Source organism: Coenobita brevimanus, chromosome 85 (assembly GCF_032717465.1).
Source record: "Coenobita brevimanus isolate Jiangsu-jjx chromosome 85, ASM3271746v2, whole genome shotgun sequence".
In the NCBI taxonomy this organism is placed as follows: domain Eukaryota; kingdom Metazoa; phylum Arthropoda; class Malacostraca; order Decapoda; family Coenobitidae; genus Coenobita; species Coenobita brevimanus.
The window spans coordinates 8,125,878-8,151,627 of record NC_137038.1 but is presented as its reverse complement, the minus strand read 5'-3'; the positions used below and the strand labels follow the sequence as shown (position 1 = coordinate 8,151,627).

Here is a 25,750-nt window from a genome sequence, read left to right as displayed (position 1 = left end):
AACTATAAGGAAATGAAAAGGCTACTACAGCATCTCTAAAATGAGGAAACAGAGTCTTGTGTAAGCTTGAATATCATGTATGTGCGTTCAAGGTAGAGAGGGCCAAGCGTTAAGGCAAGATCTGTGTTTTTGGTCACTCCCATATCTTTGCTCTTGATTCTTGGTTCTTGGTGTTGAGATAACGGCTGTAACTAATATGGACCCCAAATGAGTCCTTCCTGTGGCTCAGCAACACTCATCCTCTGCCCTACAAACCTCAATGCCAGGTCCTCCCCCTTTTCTCTCCTCCTTCTCCTTCTAATTACTCAAAATTTCAGTGCTGTGCAGTCAGTCCTTTGTGCCACCAAACTATTATAGGGTATTCAATTGAGGTGAGCTACTTTGTAGTGAAGAGGGTGAAAGTCTCTTCTAAGTTGAATAACACTGCCTGACAACTGCAAACAGTACAGTATGTGGCAAAAAGGACATTGTATTGAAGGAGTTAATTCTGTCCTCTAATGGGATACATTCGTTCATTCATTATCTAATCCAGTGTTGCCCCACAAGGAGTGTAGAAGCCTGAGGCTAGGCAAGTTGGTCCTGACATTTAAGATGAGAGTGACCAGCGTCACTTCTCCCTGAGTGGTATAATGTGAGCAATAAACCCCAACCATCCCTTGGATATAAACCTGTGCTGGCTCAATCTGATTGAAGCACTGTAATTACTCACTACACCACCAGAGGCATAATTTGGTTATAAGATTACCACCCAGTCTGGTACGGTAAATGGTTTCCTGGTGCACAGGAAACCATTTGGCTTGTCACTCAGTGTGAGCCACCCATAGACAGAAGGAAGGGGAAAGATGGAAGGAAAGAAGGAAGAGGGGAAAAGGCAGGCACGCAAGAGCAGCAGTACTTCAAGTGAGTGGATGGTCAGCATCCCCACCTACCATAAAAATGGGATACAAGTGTTTTCAAATCATCCCTTTAAATGGCAGGCACCCACTTAGGCATTTTATCATCACAACCATGAGATGGTTTTATTTAGATTAAGGTAACCTCCATTCTCAATAGGCCTCATACTATTACAGGATACTACCTAAACTCCTTCAGTCAACATTTTCACTTTATTTACACCATTACTAAAAGACTAAACTCAACTTTAAGAGAGATGTCTTGCAATGGAGTGGTTAATGAAAGGTATAATTTCATTTCTCCTGCCTGAAAAGCCTCCCTAAGCAAAAGAAAATTATCTACTGGTAACAAGAAACAAGAAAAAAAAGTACATCTGGCTGATGAAGTAAAGTTATACCTGAAACAAGGTCCTGTCACACAATGCCTTATTTGCTGTAGTTTGTTCATCTTAAGTTGGCAGGGATTTTCATCCTTTTGCAGTCTACAGCAGCTCCTGCAGTTCAGTAAGAGAATATGGCAATATTATGGATCAATTCCATACAATTTCTTTGTGAATAGCATTATTTTCTAGTGTTAATCTCTTGTTTTAGCTCTGCATTAAAAAGAGATGGCAATATTTGGCCAAGTTAAGGTGAATGGAGGTATGGCACAGTAATTTCATGAATAATATCTGCAATATCATTACAAGTTGAAAAGAAAGGATATTTACTGAAGTTCACAGGAAAGTTAACATTAGTTTATTTCCAGCCATACAGAAAGTATACAAAAATGTCATCACTATGTCTATGATGAATAAAAAAAGCAATTACATGAGCACAATACCCATTCACTCACCATCCATACCACCAGCTTTCCATACAAGATGCAGATTATGACAACAATGAATCTGGAAAGATTGGAGCTCCATTCTGACTTCAACTTTCAAGGATCTACCGTATTTAATGACACAAGACTCTCACTGGATAACACAGGCACTCACAAACAACTAAACAATTATGTAATGTGACAAGAAGCTTTGGAGCTTAGGAAATATTCAGCTAAAAAGAATAATTAGAAATGTACAGTTTTCAAGTGTTATCTCAGTACTGTTCTTCAACCCGATTATTCAAGTGGTTAAACCTGAGTGCAAAAAGAGCACGAATTTGTGAAAATCCTAAAATGGTGGTCAGTGAAAAGCCATTGACATTATAGCAAAGTTCAATAAAAAATATTAGTTCTGCAGCCATGGAAGCAATCACTAATCCACTAAGCCAACTGAATATTCATAACTTTTACTCTAAATGGTCAAATGAGCTTCCATTCCAACGAAGATGAGATACCATTACCTATAAAAGATCCTTCAAAGCATTTAATTATACATATTCCTGCTTAATATCACTTATAATATAGGTATGCACCGAGTTTACAGCCTGTAGTTTATATTCACGGAGGTAATGCTGGAGTTTAATTAATTTTGACGTTCAGTACAGCACCATATCAGTTCAACATAAAAGTAAGCAGAGAAAATGGAGCCTGGAAGATATTAGTGCTGGAAACTTAAAATGATATTGAGCTTACTGATTCATTTATCTAGTTCTGAGTATAATTTGTATTCACCAAAACTATTTTAAAAATTACTATGAAATATAAATTAGGGACCTAGAAGAGTCTGACACGACTCAGTTTTGCATCAATTTCTTCGATGAGTGAGTCGATGCGTTCACTAGAGCCCTTGAAGGTGGCCGGCTCTGGTCCAATCATCTTGATGAGTGCTGGTACTTCAGTTGACGAATAGCAGAACCTTGGAAACAGAAAAATGAACTCTTTTATTCATGGTTAATTTATCTGTGTATGTACACACACAAGCACCACCCACCTACCGACACCCACACCCACTCACATGTGCACGCACAAGCACAGAGACAGATTTCCACTCACTGCCATTACCATACATTACATCCTGCATATTATTTATGCTTGCAACAAACATTGTACTGCACAGGAAAAGTCATTACCAGTTCCTTTAACTGTACATCAGTGCAACAGTTACCAAGTTACTTCCAACATAACTGTGGTTCAATTAGTTTAAAAACCTTGCTGTGCTTAAACTGTTGACCTGAAATATAGCTGCACATTTCAAGAACCACACACACACACACACCTTTATAGATATATATACAGTACCCTCGCGTCCAACATGGTAATATTGTCATGCACGGGTCCCGTGTTGGACCAAAAACGTGTTGGACAAACAACAGAGCTTATGGGGAAAAATGAATTATGTCAGCAACCCTAGGAAAAGTCACCCTAAATACCTACCATATACCTATACATATATTGGTAATACTGTAATTATAATAAATGGTACTGTACTATGAATGATAACTAACCTTTTAGGATAGTGTTGGTGGGCTTGCTGGGAATGGAATGTGTTATCTAAGGTTGTAGGTAGTCCTACTGGGTCCCCAGAGGATGGCTGCTGGCATCACTAGCAGGTAACGGCTGCTGCTCCTCCTCAACCTCCCTCATAAATCCTTCGAAATCACGCTTAGAATCACTATCCTCATCCACATCCATGGAAGATCTTGCTTCTGCCTGTCCTATCACTCTTCTTTCTTCCTCCTTTTGCTGGAAGATCTTGTCTTGGTTTTTTATTATGGTCCTAACGCTGGTTTCTTTCACGACGTAGGCCTTGGTGATGTCCACATTCCTCTCCCCTTTCTTCTTCCTCTCGATGATTTCTAGCTTGGTGGCCTGAGGGAGGTGCCGCTGCTTCTTGGGTCCTCAGAAGACTTCCTAGGCATCATGAGCAGGGTAAAATGCAGTAGCAAGGGCAGAAAATGCAGCGAGAAAAAAAGCACCTTCCAATGCAAATTATGCGACTGAGTGGCGCTGTGGCGGGAGAAATTTAAACAAAACATCATGTGAGAGTATAAGCGTTTTTAATTGTGTGACATCACGATCACATCACAATAGCGGGCGGGGGAGGCTACTTGATCGGAAGTTTTGATTGGCTGTCAGCGTCACAGGAATGTCCAGTATGACCATGTTGGACTGGGGGTGATCGTGCTAGAGGCGAATGCTGCGGATTTCACCCACTTCTCGGAGCTCTGTCCGTGTTATGCTAAAGCTCCCAGGTTACGGTAATTAGATTGTATTAAATCGTACTAATTTTTTTGCTCTCCGTGCTGGACGCGAATCGTGCTGGACAAATGCATGTTGGACACGAGGGTACTGTATACATATATATATATATATATATATATATGTGTATGTATATATGTACAGTAATCCCTCTACTTTCTGGACATCCCCACTTACCGGACATAATCATCCCAGGATCCAATATTCCCAAAATGGTCCGAGAACCGCAAAAGATTAGGAAAAAAAAAAAAAAAATTCCCGCCTGTAATTTGAACCTGGCGCACGGGGCGCGGGACAGCTTTGTTGTGATGCATCATTCCTCCGACGTCCGCTAGAGCGCCCCTGCATCCTCCCCACTTTCCGCCCGTCTCTTGTCGTGAGTGAACGCTCGTCGTCATGGCTACCCACGTGCTCACGTTTGTGGTGGTGTCTTACCTGCTGCAGGCACTCCTGCTGCTCTCGTACCTCTCCTTCGTGTGTGTGATGATGGCCCCGCCACCTGAGAAGAGGAAGAGAGTGGTTTTGACTCTGGAGATGAAGCAGGAGATATTGGAGAAAGTAGATGCGGGATGGTCTTCGTCACGCATCCTCCGTGAGTTCAATCTGGCCTGATCTACTTTGTTTGATATTAAGAGATCTCGAGACAAACTCATGCAGTACACGGCTGACTTCTCGTCGAAAAGCAGACGCAACGTGGTGAGGAAGATGATGTTTACTCCCAAGTTGGCTGAAGTCGACCGCTCCACGTTGATTTGGTATTGACAGCAACGTGCTGCTGGTGTGATGGTACGTGGTACGGAGCTGAAGACTGCTGCTGAGAAGTTCGCAAGGCTTCACGATGCCCTAGACTTCAAGGTATCCGAGGGTTGGCTCTTCGCGTTCAAGTTACGACATGGCCTTACCAACCATAAGTCTCATGGCGAAGCTTTGGACGCTAACAAGGATGGAGTAGAGGAGTTTCGGCACAAGGTGAAGGGCTTGATCGACAGGGAGGGCCTCACTCTCTGTCAAGTCTACAACGCTGACAAAACTGGTTTATTCTATCGCTCTTTGCCTACGAACATTCTAGCCGAGGAGATGGAGAAGCGTGTACCTGGCCGCAAGCTCTGCAAGCAATGGATATCTGCTTTGTGTTGTGCCAATGCTAACGGCATGCACCAGTTTAAACCCGTTATTTTTGGCTGTGCAAAGCAGCCTCGGTGTCTTCATAGGGTGATGGATGTCCTTCCTGTCGTCTGGTACCATTCCTTGAAGGCATGGTTCACAGGCCATATCTTCAAAGACTGGTTCCACCGCCATTTCATCAAGGAGGTCATACATTACCAGACGGAGAAACTGGGAATCCCACGCGACCAGGTAAAGGCCTTCCTTCTCCTCGACAATGCACCTGCTCACCCGTGCGACAAGGACTTGGTGGCTGAGAATGGCCGCATTAGGTGCATGTTTCTGCCACTTAATACTACTGCTCTCATCCAACCAATGGACCAAGGAGTGATCGTGGCAACGAAGTGCCTATAGCGACGGAAGTTCCAGGACGAGGTGATGGTTGTTCTCGAGGACGAGGACGAGCACAGGGAGGGACAGGACACGCGAGGCCAGCGGACTTTGGAAAACCTTCGCCCCTAGAACATCAAGTCTACCATTTACAACTGGGCCAGTGCATGGAAGGAAATCCCTGTCAAGACTCTAGAAAATGGTTGGTCTCGTCTGCTTCTTGGAACGGATGTGGAGCACGATTTCCTAGGTTTCGACGTGGATGACTTCCATGCATGTCTACGTGCACACGGCAACGATGTTGATGTGGACGAAGTGCGTGAGTGGTTGAATAACGACGAGGGCGATCCTGGGTATCAGACCCTGTCTGATATCGAGATTGCATCTCCAGTTGCAGGTGTCAGTACCCAGCCTGAAGATTCCGACGAGGACGGCGACGATGATGCGGACTCCTCTCAGCATGACACTACTCCAGCCATCCCCAAGCTGAGCGCACTCCGGGAACACCTAGAGTTCGTTCTGGACTACCTGGAACACCTGGACTGCGACAGGGAGATGGGGCCCTTGGGGCTTGTGGAGGAAGTGCGTGCTTTCAGGCAGCGCATCATAAATCATCAGAATCGTTGTTCCTTGCGTCAATCAATGATTGACAGCTTTTTCAGGCCCGTGACCCCCGCTGTGCCCAGCCCTGGCTCCACTCCGTTGCCTCCCCAAGACAGGCCCTCATGCTCCGAGCCACAGCCCAGCACATCAGCCACGGTGGAGTCACCGCTCGACATGAGTTTGCGTCTATCTTCTGAGTCGTCTGCAGTGGGTACACCATCACCACGACCCAGCGACGCACCCCTAGGTCACCTCCCAGCGATACTCTCAGACTCTGACAGTGATTAAACAGCAAGAACTTCTCCACTAGGCCACATGGGAATTTAGTGTTGTGCAGTGAAAGAAAAACAGTGCATACAGTATTGTTAAGAAATTAGAAATTTGAGTGAAAAGACAAACAATTTTTGGACTAAATTTAACGTAAATAAACTTGTGTGATTTGTTTTGAAATTGGTTTTATGAGTGGAAAGACTTAAAGTGCAGAGTGCAACAGTTATTAAGTTACAATGGAGCATAAGTAAGACAAGAGTGCACAGTGTGAAGAGAATGGACTTCTGAGTACGAATGACTAAGTTAAGTGCAAGACTTCATGAACAGTGTACTGCAAGTGCTTCAGGAAATCCTTCTTACTGTCAGAGTCTGAGAGGAGGCGGTTATTCATCGAGATGGCCATGGACTTGCTGTAAGTAGGCAGAATGTTTCATACTGTACTGTACTGTATTTTCCATATTGTACTTATCTTAAACACCTCATTTCACTCTTTTACGTCCCTTATTGGTGTGAATATGTAGTGTCTTAGGTGCTATACATTTGCAGTAGGGAGGTGTTTTTCTGAGTTAGGCTAGGTTAGGGTCCATAACTACCAGTCCAGGAACCAGGGACTTGTAAGTACCCAGAATGTTTAATATTGTATAAACCTAACTCAAAAACCTCATTTTATGGTTCTTTTGCATTTATTTCAGTCTTTTATGTCCCTTATTGGTGTGATTTGGGTCTTAAATAGGTGCTATGCATGTCCAGAGGGAGTTGTATAGGTGTTTTTCTGAGTTAGGGTCCATAAGTACAAGTCCAGGAGGCTGGTGCCCACTATCCGGACAGGACCACTTTCTGGACATGCCTTTGGCTCTATTACGTTGGATAGTGATTACTGTATATATATATATATATATATATATATATACTCTACTGCGTACAGGCGTCCCCGAGTTACGATGGTCCAACTTACACTTCTTCAACTTTATGGTTGTGCACTAGCAATACATACTCAGCAGAAACTGTACTCTGAGTTTGATCTTTTCCTGGGCAGACGATATGCAGTGTGATACTCTCTTGTGATGCTGGGCAGCGGCAGTGAGCTGCATTTCCCAGTCTTCCACACGGTCGCTAATGTATGCAACCGATGCTCTACAGTGTCCTGTGCTACCAGTGTTTCTTTGGATATCCCCCCTGTATCTATGTTGTGTCTTGGCCATTCATCCTATGTCTATGAAACGCCCATCTGTCTCCCGCTACTGGTGAGAAGAAGAAGAGGACAGCAATTACTCTTGAGATGAAACTCAAGACATTTGCCCAGCATAAAGACAGCAAGCCCGTAATGGCCATCGCATGTGAACTTGGACTTTCACCACTAACAATCTCAGTACAGTATTCAATAAAATTACATGAGCTATTCAACACTCTATTATAAAATAAGTTTTGTGTTAATGACTTTGCCCAACTGAAGGCTACTGTAAGTGTTCTAAGCAGATTTAAGGTAGGCTTGGCTAGGCAATGATGTTTGGTTGGTTGGGTGTATTAAATGCATTTTCAACTTACGATATATTCCTCTTATGATGGGTTTATCAGAATGTAACCTAGTTGTAAGTTGGGGACTGCCTGTATATATAGAAAAGAGTAAAAAAGTAAAGTGATGGTTACTGAGAGAGAAGGTGACTCCCAGTATGATATTACAGTGAATGAAGAGAGACTGGAAATGGTGAGTGAGTTCAAATACACGGGTACAGTGATAGAAAAGAGAGGAAGTTGTGCAAAAGAAGAGGAAAGTACAGTGACATAAGGAAGGAAAGTAGCTGGTGCTATGAAGGCCTTGATAAGACACAGAGGCCTGAGTGTTGCTGCTGTGCAAGGCTTACATGAAGGAGTGCCAGTGCTAACTTTGACACACAGATGTGAGACTATGGTGTGCCATGAAAATGAAAAGTCAAGAGTAAGAGCAGTGGAGTTGGGACTGCTGAGGAATGTATGCGGAGTACGGAATAATGTGATACATGAAAAATGCAGACTGAAGAAGTCTGTGGACACCAGAATTGAAAAGAGTGTACTGAGAGGGTTTGGATGTGGAGAGAATGGATGACAAAAGAGTGGTGAAAAAAGCATACTGACTGAATATGAAGGAGGGAGGAAGTGAGGTAGGCCATGAAGGTGGAGGGCTATGGTGGATAAGTGTGTGAGGAAGAGAGGTATGGAAGTTGGTGAGGCTAAGGGACTGACAAGAGACCAAGCTTGATGGATGAATTTTGTGCGGAGAAGTGCATAACCAGGGATTTGGTACCCCTTTTAATGTGAGAGTGTTCGGATTGGCTCTATCAGATAGGTATATGTGAAGCTACAGAATGTGGTGAAATTTTTTTGGCCTATCTGATGAAGCCAGGAATTTGAGGGCCTGAATGATGAGTGAATGGAAGCATGGTCTATTGCTTTACCTTTTGCTTAGTTTTCGTTTCACCCATGTCACCCATTTCGTCCAACCTATTTGCAACCCTCACCTGCAAAGAGCTGTCATGGAGCGCCACAGTAATTCCTCTGGTGGGTGGGTACTGAAGAACTGAAGAATAGCCATAGCAAGCTCTGGTGCAACATCATCAAATACCACTGTCTTCACCTCTTTTGTCCCCAGGTTGTACATAATGGCTGTTCCATAGTCCTGCACCTGTGAATGAAATATATAATACAATTATTTATCACTTGACAGTGTAGATGGGTTCTTAAAAATTACTGTGCTGTGAAAAATACAATTATTTTTCACTTAACAGTGTAGATGGGTTCTTAAAAATTGCTGTGCTGTGAAAATCTCCTTGTATGTGACAACTGAGTTCCAGCAAGAAAGATAATCTCATATACACCCACCCCCCAGCTATCATGCTTAATTGGTTATGCAATTGCGTGTGATAGCAGAAATGCGTGATAGCTGAACTGATGAATCAATGGGAATAATTCTAATTGGTTATTGGGTGGCCGGTCTACCTACTGTACATTTTTTGCCTATTATACATCTCCTTGCATATATTTTTTTTACCAAACACTGCTCCAACATGAAAATACATAACACCTACATCATTATAAACAATAAACAGACAAAATAAAAGGCCATCACAATTACCTTTATGAGGATAAATGAAGGCTTGGGTGGTCTGAGGGGTTCTGAGGCTTGCAGGTAAGTTAATGGACACCTCGCCTAGCAGAACATCCCGCCCCTGCTGGTCTTATAAATGCATTTCACTGTCAACTCATTCACTTCAAATTTCTTTGCAATGTTTTTTTTGTCTCACCACCATCAATCAACTTGCAAATCTCTAGTTTTTGAGCATATGTAAGGTTCTTTCTCTTCTTTACTTCTCTTGAAAGTCCCACTGCCTTACACTGAGTGATGGTCGGGGGTTTCTTGGGGGGTTTGTCAGCCATTGTCCTCACAAAAAAAGTTTATGGTACACAGCACACCACTTTTACTGCTATCCATGGGGGGATGTGTACTTGACTGAATTGGCAGGAAAGTAGGCCAATCACAGAACAAGGATGGTCGATGACGTAGCACCAATCAGCTGCGGCGTGACTCACGGCCCAGGCGATTCAAATCGATTGATGCACCAAGGTTTTGTGTGAATGGTAACGCGTTCAGGTGCGTGACAGCAGGAGGATGGCAGCTTTTGGGGTGTGTGTGACAGCAGTAAACGACAATAGAAGAATGCATGATAGGAGGGGGGTGGGTGTAATTAACCCGTCACGTCCCGACCACTTTCGCACCTCCGACACCCCCCAGTCCCGACCATTTTTGGAAAAATTTTTTTTTGGCTAAAACCTCCGCTTTTGGTGAGAAACATCGAAAATTCATAGAGAAATCTCTCACCTGAGGTTTAAAATACTTGATACAGGTAGGAGTACCTCCTTACCTTACAGGGTTTTCTATCAGGCTGGCTGCAAAGAAAACGAGTTATATGGGAGGATAACTATTCCACACCACTCCTAAACGGTATTTATTTATTTATTTGGTACAAATTTATATGTAGTATGAGGGTATATTAGTTTTCAAACAGTAATATAGGCATTATAAGCATTGTTTCACTCACTAACTCATCACCATTCCTGACCTTCTTTTGCCACATTACCTGATCATTTCTGACTGTTTCTTCCTCTAATGCTATGTAAACTTTGTCCTCCACATTGTCATCGATTGGGGAATCACTCTGGCCCTGAATGTCTTTATTGGCCAGGTCACTGGTAACAGGTGAATTGCCGAGACAATGGCGTGCAGGGGGGGGGAAGATTATGCGGTGTAAGGCACTGTCCCTGCTTGGCATCATGTAGAGGAATAGAGGAAGGTGTCCTGTGTATACGTATGAAAAATCACGTGCGAAAATTGAAAATTGTGCAAATTCGGGACCTTGCAATTGCAAAACATACCAGTACGTTGACGGGACTGGCAAATGCAAAATGTTGCAACGTACCCATACATCAACGGGACGTCTCGGGTTAAATAATCATGTTCAAAGCTACATTTTTTTTTATTTTTTATTTTTATTTTTTTTTAAATACAGTGTCCCCTTCTTTTGATAAGGGCCAAGGCATTGCCCCTGGGTAGAGGACTTAGGTTTGGAGTGAGTAGCACTTTATGACCGGATGCCCTTCCTAATGTCTACCAATGACCCTCGGGTGGGTAGGTACCAAAATTGATTTTATGCTGTGATAAAGTGTATTGTTAAGTGTTAAAATCCAAAAGCAAATTGAAGAAATAAAATTATATTTTGAGATACATTGCATGCTAATGTGAGCTGTACCAACTCTAAGCCTTCAGTGCTTGTCCCAACTACTTTATGGGGAAAAATAAGTAAAGTGAAAGCACAAATGAGACCAGTGGTGAGGTGAGTTCAAGGCCCGCATAACAGAGGTGCTTAATTAGACCAATGGCATTATCAGACTGTCATTCCTATATATATTTTTCAACATCATCACAGAGATGTTTTAAGCTCACTGTCACCTCCCATGTGTGGATCCAAAAGGAAAAAATAATTTCTGAGGGAGCCATACATATTTATAAGGAGTCCCTTGTTGCTGGGTTGGTAAAGCATGTGCCTACCAATCCTGCTGACCTGGGTTCAGTCCCATCCAGAAGCAGTGGTACATCTATACATTTGTTCTTTTATGTTCAAACCCTCTTGGGGCTTCCTAGTGACATACACAAGCTCTCACTCACAAACATAGCCACTACAACATACCATGCACCTCTCCTCCTTAACTCAAAAGCCTTTCATATCTATACCCATGCCTGAAGCACTGGGTTGGGATAGGTCACACCTCCAGTAATAAAATATGGTGTGCCTCAGCCATACAGCTCAGCTGCCGTTCAAGAACCGTAAAACATGGCTTGAATGTGTAAAATAAAGCTGCCAGCCCTTGTCTGGTGGTGCAAGCCAGCCAATATAATGCATACATAGTAAAAAAATGTGTTAAGTGAAAGCACAAACATGGAATTTTGGCACAGAAAAGCAGCCTACCGCTGGAAATAGGAAATACTGCAAAAGTAATAATTCTACCAAATAGGTACCGTCTGTTTGCTTAATACACAAGAATTTAGGAGGCAGAAGACCTCACTCTCTAGAAATTTTGCGCTTTACGAATAACATACTGTACCTTACGGGGAAAATTCTAATTGGTGGTGTGGCTGCCTCAAAAGTCATCCTTTTGGCTCCTAGTCTGTCATATTGCCTATGAATTATGGGACATTAAACACATGTACACAGTATGGATAACCCACACAATAGCCCCTTACCTTAAAATCTATGCAGGAAAGGCTTAGCTGGCTTGAAGAGATTGGGTTCCGAGACAGGGCGAGGCACTTACGGTGCCCAGGCCCCAGCACCCTTCACACCGCCTGACTCCATCACACCACCACCAACACCCTCCACATCTGTCATGAACCCCTTAAGTCCAAGACAGACACAACAGATGCACCACTGCTGTCATCCTCGGCTGATGTTGAGGGCGCTGGACCGCTGGATCTTCTTCTTGTGTGTGTGTGTGTGTGTGTGTGTGTGTGTGTGTGTTTTTTTTTATGTGAGGAAGAAGGAACCAAAGGCAATGAGCCCGCAAAACTGTTCCTTCCAAGAGAAAAACAAAATACAAGAAAGAGCCAGATTCAAGAGCTGATCATTTCGAGATGCCTGGACACACTGAGTTTGAAAGACTAGAGATCATAGGAAGCAGGAAATACAGACAGAGGGAGACAGTTCCAGAGTTGACCTGTTGCATTAATGAAGGACTGGGAAAAACGGTTAACTCTTGCATTAGAGAGCTGGGCAGAAAAGGGGTGAGAGTTTGCTGCTAGACGGGTGTTAAGCGCCCATCGTAGAGGTGGAGGAGTAGAGAAGGTGGTGATCAGTGTCTGATGCCTTCGGTTCACTTCCTCGGCATGCCTACCTCAGTAGTAATGGAGGCTGTTTTCTATGGCAACCAGAACGTGAACTCTCAGTTTACAGTTTTCATTCAATGTCACTTGATCTTTTACTCATCAAAGGCTGCCAAGATTTTGCTTACGATTCGGATAAGTAGATCTTCACTATCTATGGCCATGGCTTGTGACAGTGATATAGGTAATATTCCCTGAGTCACACAGCATGCTGATGTCACGACCCACATCACTTCCTCACGTGCTTTACAAGGGTAGGTTGCGCTCTGGGACACGGCACCAGATTTGGCCCACTTTGCCACTCCGATTATGCATGTTCAAAACCAGCTCATGCATGACTGACTATTTAATATTTTCACTCCTCCATTGTGCCCTAGGCATTTCGCATCATAGAAACTCACGTATTAAACGAATGGGCTGTATCATCATTATCATAATTCCCCAAACTGCATTATGCATCATCATCTTATCCCATTTATATTCAGTTTTCCACATTCATAATTCACACTAGTTGAATAAATTCAGAAAACTGCTCTCTGATCTCTCTACGGACATGAATTAGAGAAGATAGCAAAAGGCACAATTCCCCCGTGTAAGCTGTATGAGGAATGAAGCTGCTTGCAAAATAACAAGTGCTATGCAACACAGCTACCACATCATTATGCTGATAAATGACAAGATAAAAATAAACCATTTACATGAATCTTCAAACTTAGTTATGACTCCATGTTAATACCTCCTTCCTCTTATCTATCATACTTTACACTCACAAATCTCATTCTACTCTTTCCTTTCTGTACCGTAAAACCCAGCACTTGTCGGCCTTCATCCAGTGTGTCTATTTCATATCCCCTGTCATTTTTACACCCTTTCATAAACTTACAGCTCTCACTATCTCACTTCACACTCACACTCTTTCTCACCTTCCTCTATCCCTAATGAACATCTCCTGACCTTTATATTTCTCTCATCTATCTATCTATCTATTGCCAGACGCCTCAATCCCATTCGGGGTGGCCACAAACAAATCGCCTCCACGTCGCCCTGTCCCCCGCCATTTCACTGCCCCGCTCCCAACTCTTACCCCCCCTCTCTCATATACCTCTCCACCCCATCCCTCCATCTCATCCTTGGCCTCCCCCTCCATTTTCCCCCCTCCACCTCGCTCACGTACACTCTCTTCATCAGTCTTTCACCCTCCATCCTCTCCACATGGCCAAACCACCTCAGTGTATTCCTCCTAATGCTTCCTATCACATCCACATCCAAACCACAACTTTCCTTTATATCCTCATTTGTCAGCCTGTCTCTCCATGTGACTCCACAGGCTCCTCTTAAATAACTCATTTCCACTGCTCTCACTCTTGACTTGTGTCCTTCCAGCAACGTCCAAGCTTCACTTCCATACGTTAGAGTTGGTATCACAATACTGTCATGTAGTAACTTTTTCACTTCCATGCTCACTTCTCTGCTTCTTATCACTGCTTTCAAGGAACCAGCAACCTTTCTTCCCTGCTGTACCCTTTCAAGCACTTCAACCTCCAAACCCCCATCCTTACTCATCACACTACCCAAGTACTTAAACAAACTCACATTCTCCAATACCTCACCATCCAACCTCACTGTACATTCACTGACTTCACCTCTCTCAAAGGCCATCACTTTACTCTTCCCTACATTCACCTTTAGTTTCCGTTTCTTACACACTCTCCCAAACTCATCCACCAAGCCTTGCAGCTCTCCTTCATCTCATACCTTTCTATATTACTCTCCAACCTCCTTTTACATTCACATAACCTTCTCATCTTCTGTCCTTGTCTCACACTCCCTCTCACCTTGTTATTTTCCCCCCATATCCTCTTCCATTACTCTACTTATGTCTGACATCCCAACTCAATAGCCTATCATCCATCCTCCCCCTTTGCCACCCACCAAACCCCACCAGTACCCTCCTATACATCCCCATATCCACTCACCCTCACACACTTACTCACACCCACCCTCACACCCCTGCACACAATTACACCCATCCACAACCACTCGCACACCCTTACACCTACCCACACCCATCCCCCTTCGTGCCTCTCTCTCTCTCTCTCTCTCTCTCTCTCTCTCTCTCTCACACACACACACACACACACACACACACACACACACACACACACACACACACACACACACACACACACACACACACACACACACTGGACATTTAAAATGAGCAATGAGATAATTAGTAAAGAAATGATGATAAGGACTTGGGAGTGATCATTCAGGATGACTTGTCACCAGAAAAGCATATAAACAGAATCATTGGCGGCACTTATGGATTACTGACCAACATGAGAGTGGCTTTGAATTATATGGATGAAGAAATGCTGAACGAGTTGACAGTGACCATGATAAGACTAAGACTAGAGTGTCCAGATGTGGTATGGTCACCTCATTTGAAGAAGCATATTGATAAACTGGACAGGGTTCAATGGATGGCAACGAGGATGATACAAATCTTAAGAGAACTGTCCAACAAGGCGAAACTTGAAAAACTAAAGTTACCAACAATGTGCGGGAGAAGGGAAAGAGGTGACTTGATCACAGTGTTTAGAAATGTAAGAGAACTGGAAAGGGTGAATAGAGAGGATCTTTTTGTGTTGGATGATGGAAGAACAAGAGGTATCGTCATGATTGATTGATTGATTGATTGCAAATAATTAAAATCTGGCGGCGCAACTGCCAGGGTCATATGCCGCCGGACGACAAAGTAAAACGCACAGCAAAATAAAAAGTGCATATTCAAATTAAAGTTAATATCTGGTAGTAGGAACAAAACACTGAAAAATAATAAAAGAATAGTTTATAAAATATCAAGTACTTATAAAAGTGGAAGGAGGCCCGCCTCCTGAAGAAAACTAAAAACATCACTAAAATCGCTAGAGGCTTCGCCAAGCATTGAGGACAAACAGTAGGCACCATCTGCCCCCTTATGCCTATGGAGGAATCTCTGACGTAGGTCCCCCAGACTCGGACACTCGACCAGCAAGTGACGGACAGTAAGGGGAACAAGACAGTCATCACAGTACGGTTGAGATTCACCATTCATCAGGAACCCATGTGTAAGCCACGAATGCCCAATGCGAAGCCTAGCAAGAGCCACCTCCAATTGCCGAGACATTGAGGGAAGAGCCTTTGGCACAACCACTCTCTGAAAGATTTCTTTTAGTTTATTGTGAGAAACAACATCCCAGTGTCTCTGCCAACACGTATGAATTGCGTAACGCAAGTACAGTAAGGTGTTACATCTGAAGCAGGAAGTGGGTAGTCGGTTGGGGGCTGTTGAGAAGATGCAGCTTTAGCTAAAGTATCTGCCCTCTCATTGCCCACCACACCAACATGTGAGGTACCCAACAGAAGTCTACATGGCGGCCACGACGGCCAAGAAGAAAAAGCCACCCTAAAATTGATAAAACCAATGGATGGGATACATTAAAAGACTCCAGTGCAGACATCAAGAGGTCATGACTTCAAGTTGAGCAAAAGTAGATGTCTTAATGATCTTAAAAGGTTTAGTTTCCCAAATAGAAGCATAGGTATTTGGAATGACTTAGATGAAGAGGTGGTGCATGCAAAAAACATTCATGTGTTTAAAATTAGACTAGATAAATATAGACATGGAGACAGGACAACATGAGCTTAGCTCAATTCCTGTATACTACAAATAGGTAAACACGCACGCACGCATGCACACACCAGAGAATGATGGAGGAAGAGACGACTGAGTTCTACAGGAGAGCTATGGATCAGAAATTGAGGAAGCAGTGCTGCCGGAGAAAGGATGGGAAAAGGACAGAATAAAAAATAATGTAAAAAGATTTCAAATGGCATATGCTAACGCAGATGGCTTAACCTCGGCAAGCTATAAATCAATGATTTCTTGTGGGTAAATGAACTAGACATAACATGCTTTGTAGAGACCAAGTTAAGAGGGGATATTGATATCCAAGTGGGAGATGGTAAATACAAATTACGGAGAAGAGATACAAACGAAAAAATGCGAGGAGGAGTGATGATAACAGTGAAGAACAGCATAAATGTGGATGATGTGGAACTGGGAGAAGTTAGGCCAGAAGTGATAAACATGAAGCTAGATACCAGAGGGGATGGGAGGACAGACATTGCAGTAGTATATGAGGCACCCAGAAGTAAAGGGGCGTAACCCACATAAAGTTGAATTTTCCAGTAACGTCTGGCAGCTACTCTGCAAGGCCACCTCTATGCCGTGGTATGAAGTGCCAAATGATATTCGACCATATGAGGGGTTAAACTAAAGAGGGAAGTCAAGTAATTTTGCTGCATAAAATGTCGGCTCAAGTCTGGGACCAGAAGTAAAGGGGCGGAAGTGGCAAGCCAATGAACGCATGGCGGTGGCGACACACCTCCCGGCTCGGCCAATCATGTACCGCCAGACGCACATGGCCTACGCCATCACCACAATCTCTAGCCTTGCCTCTGTGTTGATAGATGCCTGGCACTTTAACTCTCACATTTCGTCTATTTTCACCGGATTTTACTGCTTCATCATGAGTGATAGTGACACCAAAAGTGAAAGACAACAATGTACGTTGTCTCGAAAGCGTAAGAGGAGGCCTGAGACATAGAAGACAAATGTGGCGAAGGAAAAACCAAGACAGTGGTGAGGCATACACAAGCCCTCACACCAAGCAACAAGTTGCAGTTCGTACCATGGGGGAACCGTGTACGTGCCCTAACCGGTGCTTTGATTATTAGACCCCCCTCCCCCCCTTTAAGTCCAGCAAGCACATTTTCATCGTAGGATTGGTGAGTGACCATATTCTTATTATTGATCAACTTATACAATCATTTTCACTTATAGGAGTGTATTTATAGCTCTTGGGGTAAAAAAAAAAAAAAACCAATAAAACACATTTTAAAAATTTAAATAAAAAAACTAGTGGCCATAGGTTAATGAAACTTTCACAGTTTATTAATTTTACTATAAAATTTTAAAAAATCACCTTGTATTTCGATTTCATAAATAAATTTATACTGTTGTTTAGGCAGGGGGTAACACATACGCAAAAAAACACAGTGGGAAAAAGTCCTTGACCACATGATTAATATGGTAACACATAATAGATATTTATTTTGAAAACTAATGATTTACCAATTTCTTAATTTTCATTGCAAATTACTCAAAACTAGGTTTTTGCATATACGCCCCTTTACTTCTGGAGGTTTCATACGTGCTCCTCAAGAGAAGGGCATCGAATGGAGATGAATACCAGGAGATGTTGTGAGACATGGTTAGACACCTACAGAAAATGACTGAGAAAAGCAACAATATAATCCTGGTGAGCAATTTTAACCCGTCCCGTCGACGTATGGGTACGTTGCAATGATTTGCATTTGCCAGTCCCGGCGACGTACCGGTACGTCGTGCAATTGCAAAGTGCATAATTTTGACAATTTTCAAATTTTGCGCTTGATTTTCGGTACGTATCCTCGCTTGACCTTCCCCTACCTGCCACCAGGCGGGGACACTCGGTGACCCCGCGTGACCCGTGCTAACCCACGGCTCGTCCACTCACCTGTTAGCAACGGTCCTGCTCAGACATGGCTTCGAGAGGTCTCTCAGATGTCGGAATTCAAGCCGCCCTGGACACCTTTACAGGCGACAGTGATTCCCCACTGGATGATGAGGTTGTTGATAAAGATTATGTGCAGCCAGAGGAGGAGGAAACCACCAGCAGTTATGAAGAAGTCCCGTCCCCCAGGAAGCGGCAGTACGTGACTTACCATGCTGCTAGAGAGGGGCAGCCGGCCAAGAAACCACGTGCAACATCCTATGCCCAGCCCAAACGTGATGTGGAACCCAAATTCGAGGACGAGGACAAGGACGGAGTTGTGGGACGTGCTGCCACGTGGTATGGACGTGAGGTAATAACTCATCGTGGCCCCGAGCGCACACCACGTCAGACGAGCAGGTATGGGCCTAGTATTTTGTTTGGGGAGTTAGGAAGTGCTGTGGAGGGAGTGGGGAGTGAAAGGGAAAGTGCAGGGAGGAGTATGGAAAGTGAGAGTGGAGTGAGTGAGTCATTGCTCTTCCTAGGTAGTGTGAGGCGGCGGGGTGTATCACGTGGGCGAGTGCGGGTGCGTTCTGTATCACGTGGGGTTGTGATGGAGGGGGAAGGTGGGGAGGAACCACTCCCAATCCTGTCTTATGCTCCCCAGTCTCCCCTACCACATGGGCGAGCTAGGGTGCGTGAAAAATCACGTGGTGTTGTCATGGAGGGGGAAGGTGGGGAGGAACCACTCCCCAGCACGTCTTATGCTCCCCAATATTCCCCAACTTCATCCCCACAGCCCCCTAATGTTCCTCAAGGCCGTAAGGGTAAGGGTAAGGGAAAGGGAAAGGGTAAAGGCAGAGGGAAGAGGAGTGAGAGTGGGGAAGCCCTCCGCACTCCTTCTCCCCAACCTCCCCCACCAGAATCTCCTCCCCACCCGACGAAGGCGGTGATGGGGACGAGGGATTTGTGGGATGGAATTGGGAGGATGGGAGTGATTTTTCTCCCCTCATTCACTCCTTCACTGAGCAGGGGCGCTCTGGCTGCATTGCTCCCGGAATTCACTGTAATTCCACCAGGTTGGATTTTTTCCACCTGTTTTTTAGCGAGGCATTCGTGGAGCAGACTGTTTACCAAACCAATCTTTTTGCAAGCACCCAGCATCTTGAGAGTGAAAGATTGGGAACAAGGAATAGGCATTCTATCATATATGATTACCCTGTCTCCCTTTCAGAAATGTTCCTATTTTTTGCCCTGGTCCTTTTGATGGGTATTATACGAAAAAACAGAATTCCGGCTTACTGGACAAGGGACCCTGTTATGTTTACACCAATATTTGGGCAAGTGACGAGCCGTAATCGGTTTCAACAAATTCTAAGTCGCCTCCATTTCTATGATGCTCATGATCCTGCAAATGCGAACGACACAGATAAGATGAGGCGAATTAGATTGGTCTTTGATCACCTGAGGCAAACCTTTCGTTCATCATTTTATCCCCATAGAGTATAGAGACCTCGTCATAGACGAGAGTCTCGTGTTGTGGAGAGGTAATATTTCATTTAGGCAGTATATACCCAGCAAAAGGCACCGTTTTGGGTTCAAGATCTTTGTTATGTGCGACTGTAGGACTTGATACGTGCAAGACATAGTCTTGTACACCGGTGCACAGACAGACATAACAGAAGATTGGAATATTGGACTGTCGGAAGCAGTGGTAAAGACAATGATAGAAGACTACCTTCATCGTGGTCACGTCCTCTACCTGGACAACTGGTACACTAGCCCTCTTCTCGCTCGTTATCTTCACATGGCCAAGGTAGGGCAGAAACTTGACAGGAATGAGGTTGTCTTCTTCAGAGCCAACAACATCCTTGCAACTGTGTGGAACCATAATAGAGAAGTAAGCCTCTTGTCAACGGTTCACTGCCCCTTGATGCACCGTACTGATTCGTTGATTACCGGAGCGAGAACAGGCGTCACATTTGGAAACCTGAGTGTGTCATGGACTATAACATAAACATGCGCCTGGTGGACCAGTCAGACTCCATGATATCGACGGCAGAGTGTGCCAGGACCACGATGAAGTGGTATAAGAAACTGTTCTTTCACTTGCTAGACATCACTGCTCTGAATTGAAACCACCTTCACGCCATGACAACAGGAGTTCAGGAAACCTTTGAAGGGTTTGTGAGGGAGCTCACAAGAGAGATGTTTGCACGTTATGCTGTTGAAAGGCCCCAACATCGCACCCGCACTGCCCCTATTGCCCAAACTCCCCTGAGAATATCCGGCCGCCATTTCCCCGCTCCTATCCCTCCCCAGCCAAACAGACCTAGGCCCCACCGCAGGTGTCACGTTTGTAGCAATTCCCAGGTGAGACTCACCACACAGAGGAAGGACACCCACTATGAGTGCGTCGAGTGTGACGTGGGTCTCTATATTCACCCATGTTTCAGCGAATATCACACCTTGATGCAATTCTGATATGGTGTGAATGCAATAGGACGCTGAAACTATGAAGCAAATGCGACAAACAGACGCTCAGTGAAATTATCAGTCATGTTAATCTGAAAATATTAGTATAAAGTGCATACGGGTATAACATAAGTGCAAAAATTGTATGTAAGTGTATAAATATGCTGTAAGTGGAAACATACCTAGCGAGGGTTTTATGATGCAATATTCTGTCGCTCAGTGCAATAAATAAGGCCCGTAAATATGTAATTATTATTAATGGAAATGCTAACGGGTATAATATAAGTTCAAATTATTGTAAGTGCTGAAATATATTCTAAGTCAAAATATTCCTAGCGTGTGTATAGAGATGCGATATCCTGAAGCTCAGTTGAATGAATAAGGCCCATAATTATGAAAATAGAAGTCAACAAGTGGGAAAGTGTGTAATATATGTGAAGAATTAGTATGTAAGTGTTTGAGTATTATGTTGGTCAAAACATTCATTGTGAGGGTATTTTCATGCGATATTCTGACGCTCACTTGAATAAATAATGCCAGTAACTATGTATAGTGCAGTATAGGGGTGTAAACGTGTGTAATGTAAGTAGGAAAGTATAACTGGAGTGAAAAAATAAAGTAGAAGATGAAACACGAGTGTCTGAGATTGTGCTTGCTACGTGAATATGCGCTAGCATTTTGCTAAATGCCCTCGTAATGAATGTAAATAATTGAAAACATTTACAGTGGTGGAGGAAAGGTTCTATGTAAAGGAAAAAATAATAGGAAAGTGATTAAACATTTGGATATGTTGAAATACGAGTCATAGCGAGTCTGTTTAGTAAGCCGATGTGCGCTAAACTTATGCTGCATGTCATCATAATGAATGAAAACATCTGAAAACATTTACAAACAGTAAAAATTGGTAAAATGTCATTGAAACAGAAGTATACAAGTAGAAAAAATGATATGTTGACTGATACAAGAAACTTAGCATATAGCATGTTACGACTCGGACCTAACTCGCTATGCTCGCGCGATGGTACAATGCTTATTTTTCATATATATGTGTCTGAAATCCATTATATTGCTACTGTTATTGTTTATTAGTTCAAATTCAATAAATATAGAGGTGCTGTGTGTTGTTTCTCCCAATATTTCCTACCACAGAAAACGTGAGCGCCTCACACGTCAATGATAGAATACGATACACGGGGGACCTCACTTGTTCCGACCACTTATGGACCACGGTAAGCCCTTTCTTGGTGATTTTCCTTCGTTTCTCAACCAAAGCGGAAGTTTTAGCTAAAAAAAAAATTTTTTCCAAAATAGCTCGGGACTGGGGGATGTCGGAGGTGCGGAAAACCTCGGGACGTGACGGGTTAATTGTAAAGAGGTGAACTGGGAAGAGTGGGACTCAGGAGGCAGTGAAGATTCGTGGGGCAGCATAATATTAAATGTAGTAATGAAAAATGTAATGACCCAGTAGGTCAAAGAAGAGACAAGATTTAGAGGTGATAACACACCAGTATGACAAGATTTACTGCTAACCAAAGAACCTGACATACTGAATCTCTGACACATCTCTGTCATAGATGAAAAAGTAATCATGTAGTGACTGAGTTCCAAATGATAGGAGGGAATGTGGTGACAAGAGATGAGCTACACAGGCATGGAAGATACAACTCTGGGAAAGCAAACTTTACAGGATTTAGAAAATTTTTTGAAGGAGCGGACTGGAGAGAATTTAGAGAAACAAGAGATACGCAGAAGAAGTGGGATATCTTTCTAGGCTTTTACAACTTGGGTGTGGAAAAATATGTGCCAAGAGTAAGTGGGAACGTGCAAAAAGGATTGGTTCAACAGAGGGTATATGATAGCTAAAAAAAGAAAGGCAAGTGGCATGGAACAAATGGAGAATGAGAGGCAATAACAGAACAACAGAAGAGTACAAAAGAACCAGAAATGAATCTATAAGAATCTGTAGAGAGGAAGAAACACACTTTGGGAGAGGTATAACTGACAAAAGTAAGAAAGAACCTAAACTGTTTTATAGGTTTGTCAATGGCAAACTGAAACACAAGGAGGGAATCAGTAAGCTGAAAGTAGAAGGAAAGGTCTAAAAAAGATGCAGTAATGCAAGTGGATATACTGAACAAAAGTTTCCAATTGGTTTTCACTAAAGAAAGGGATTTTAAGGAAGGGGAGGGTGTGACTAGAAATGTAGTGTTAAAAGATATAAAAGTGGCAGCGCAAGACGTGTATAAATTACTGGAAACTCAAGATGTCAGGAAGGTCCAAGGCCTGCTGGGATCTCGAATTGGATACTAAAGGAATGCAGAGAACAACTGGCGGATGAAATTCACAGTTTAATTGTGTGTTCTCTGGAAGACGGGAAAGTGCCCTGGGAATGGAAGAGGGCCAATGTGGTACCAATTTATGAAGGAGGGAATAAGGAAGAACCCCTGAATTATAGACTAGTGTCCCTGACTAGCATGGTCGCAAGATTGAGCGAGAGTATCCAGAAAGATAGATGGATGTCTATCTGGAGGAGATGGACATATTGGCAGAAAGTTAGTTTGGATTACGAAATGGAAGGTCATGTGTCAAATCTGTTGAGCTTCTTCCCAGGGGCAATTGTGTAATGCCACAAATTTAGTATTCATGTATATGTTTAGAGGTACTGTAATTTCTAAGTTAGATAGAGTGTAATCTGAATACTAGTCTATAAGGCTCCTGTTCTAAGTAGTAGTTCATGTGTTAATGATCGATATAGGGACAACTTTATTTTTATATGTATATATCTCTGTATCTATGCATAGGTAGTGTAACTGGGAGTGTTGAGCTATGGGAGTTCACCCATCTGGTAGGTAACGAATAACAGATGTGGCCAACATCCCCTTGATTGTGGTGCGTCGTTGCCGGGCGCCAAGTTTAAACCTTAAACAGAATAATAATGGGTATGCAATTCTTTCTGTATCATTGTTGTGAAATGCTTACTGATGAAGTTGCTAGAATCCAAATACCCCGTCTGGGATACATGGCGTCTGGCAATGAATGAATGAATGAATAATCAGAAAAGGCAAAGATAATGTAATTTGTGAGGATCAAGTAGTTCTGCTTGCCTTAGCCATCACTAGATGGCATAAGCTACCCCAAACTCAGGGCGGGATGGCGGTAAATTCAGTATTTAAACCGCCCCATCCCGACGTTTTCTGGGCAGTGGTACGCCCCAGTCCCGACATTTTTGGACCTTTTTTTTTTTTTTTTTTCCCCTCAAACATCCGATTTTGGTGAGAAACATCCAAAATTCATAGAGAAATCGCTCACCTGAGGTTTAAAATACTCGATTTAGGTACGAGTACTTCCTTACCTGACTGGGTTTTCTAACAGGCTGGCACCAAAGAAAACGAGTTCTATGAGAGGGTAATTATTTTATCCACTCATAAACAGTATTTATTTATTTACTTGGTACGAATTTATATGTAGTACAAGAGTATATTGGTTTTCAAATAGTAATATAGGCATTATAAGCATTGTTTCAGTCACTAACTCATCACCATTCATGACCTTTTTTTTCCCACATTACCTGATCAACATTTCTGACTGTTTCTTCCTCTAATGCTATGTAAACTTTGTCCTCCACATTGTCATCGATTGGGGAATCACTCTGACCCTGAATGTCTTTATTGGTCAGGTCACTGGTAACAGGTGAATTGCCGAGACAATGGCGTGCAGGGGGGGGGGGAGAGGTTATGCGGTGTAAGGCATTGTCCCTGCTTGGCATCTTGTAGAGGAATAGAGGAAGGTGTCCCGTGTATACGTGCCAAAAATTACTTGCGAAATTACTCACGAAAATTGAAAATTGTGCAAATTAGGGACCTTGCAATGTTGCCGCGTTAATTCACGTCACCGGGACATGAGTGCACATCATGTGTGGACGTTAATTCACATCGCCGGGACGGCGCGGGTTAACTGTAGTAAGGAATGAATCCCAAATTTTCCCCAATTCAATCAAAAGTCCTAACGTCATGTGTACTCTACTATATAAATAGTGAAGAGAATTAAAACCCACCATATCACAAAAACACAGTCTCATTTGACTAGCAGTAGTGTCCCTATGTGCCCAGCTAAGTTGCATTGGCTAACCAGACGTTGTGGGTAACAGACGTTGTTTCAGGTGAGCTGTACACATTCCTCCTTTCTCCCCCCTTGCTTGTTTTAATTCTTGCTTGTCGTGAACAATATGAAGTAATGTTGTTAAAAGCTTAACGTAGAGATTGGCAATCCAGACGTTGTGGGTAACAGACGTTGTTTCAGTCCACAGACACCGTGACTTTGGGGTTGCACGAGGCCATCATGTGATATTGCCCATAGACTTGTTGTACACACACACTTACACTACCCACAAATAGATTTATAACTGAATGTAGTAGCAAGTGAATTATGAATCAATCAGGTGAACCTTTTTTTTTTTTGATAGTAGATAATGTACAGAGTTTTGAAAGTTAATGTGATCAGTAACGGAAAAGCGAATTTAACTCATCAACCGTTTTTTTTTTTTTCTCTTCTTTTATCAATAGGTTAGAAATACTGGGAGTGTTAAAGTGAATTTAGTGGTTGTAAGGATATGTAATTTTGAATTGTTCCTCGAGGCTTAGCAAGCCCGAGTGATTATGAAATATTAGTGAATTGTGTGATGAGTTTAGACTGGCCCGACGTAATAATACGAGTGAATATTTTTGGTTCGAGGCTATGCCAGCCCGAAAAGACAGTCCATGACATTGAATGTCCCAGTCTTGAGGCTATTGACAAGCCCAAGAATAACTGATAATCGATAATGAAATGTGATGAACTCAGGAGTCATTGTTAAATATTCAAATTGTTTCACTTGGTAACAGTACTGTATTACTATCGCCCA

The 25,750-nt window shown here is 43.1% G+C and overlaps 1 protein-coding gene across 4 annotated transcripts in view; it reads right to left on the bottom strand.

Moving 5' to 3' along the window:
- Nucleotides 1–1,616: 1,616 nt before the first annotated feature.
- Nucleotides 1,617–25,750, bottom strand: part of LOC145410335 (uncharacterized) — a 140,994-nt gene continuing 116,860 nt past the window's right edge. For all 4 annotated transcript variants that reach the window (XM_080280470.1, XM_080280471.1, XM_080280469.1 and 1 more), the window contains exons 10-11: nucleotides 8,880–9,043; nucleotides 1,617–2,674 (exon numbers count right to left, since the gene is read on the bottom strand). In XM_080280470.1, coding sequence (XP_080136596.1) covers nucleotides 2,533–2,674; nucleotides 8,880–9,043 — 306 coding nt within the window. In that variant the 3' untranslated portion in view covers nucleotides 1,617–2,532. The remainder of the gene's footprint in view (nucleotides 2,675–8,879; nucleotides 9,044–25,750) is intronic.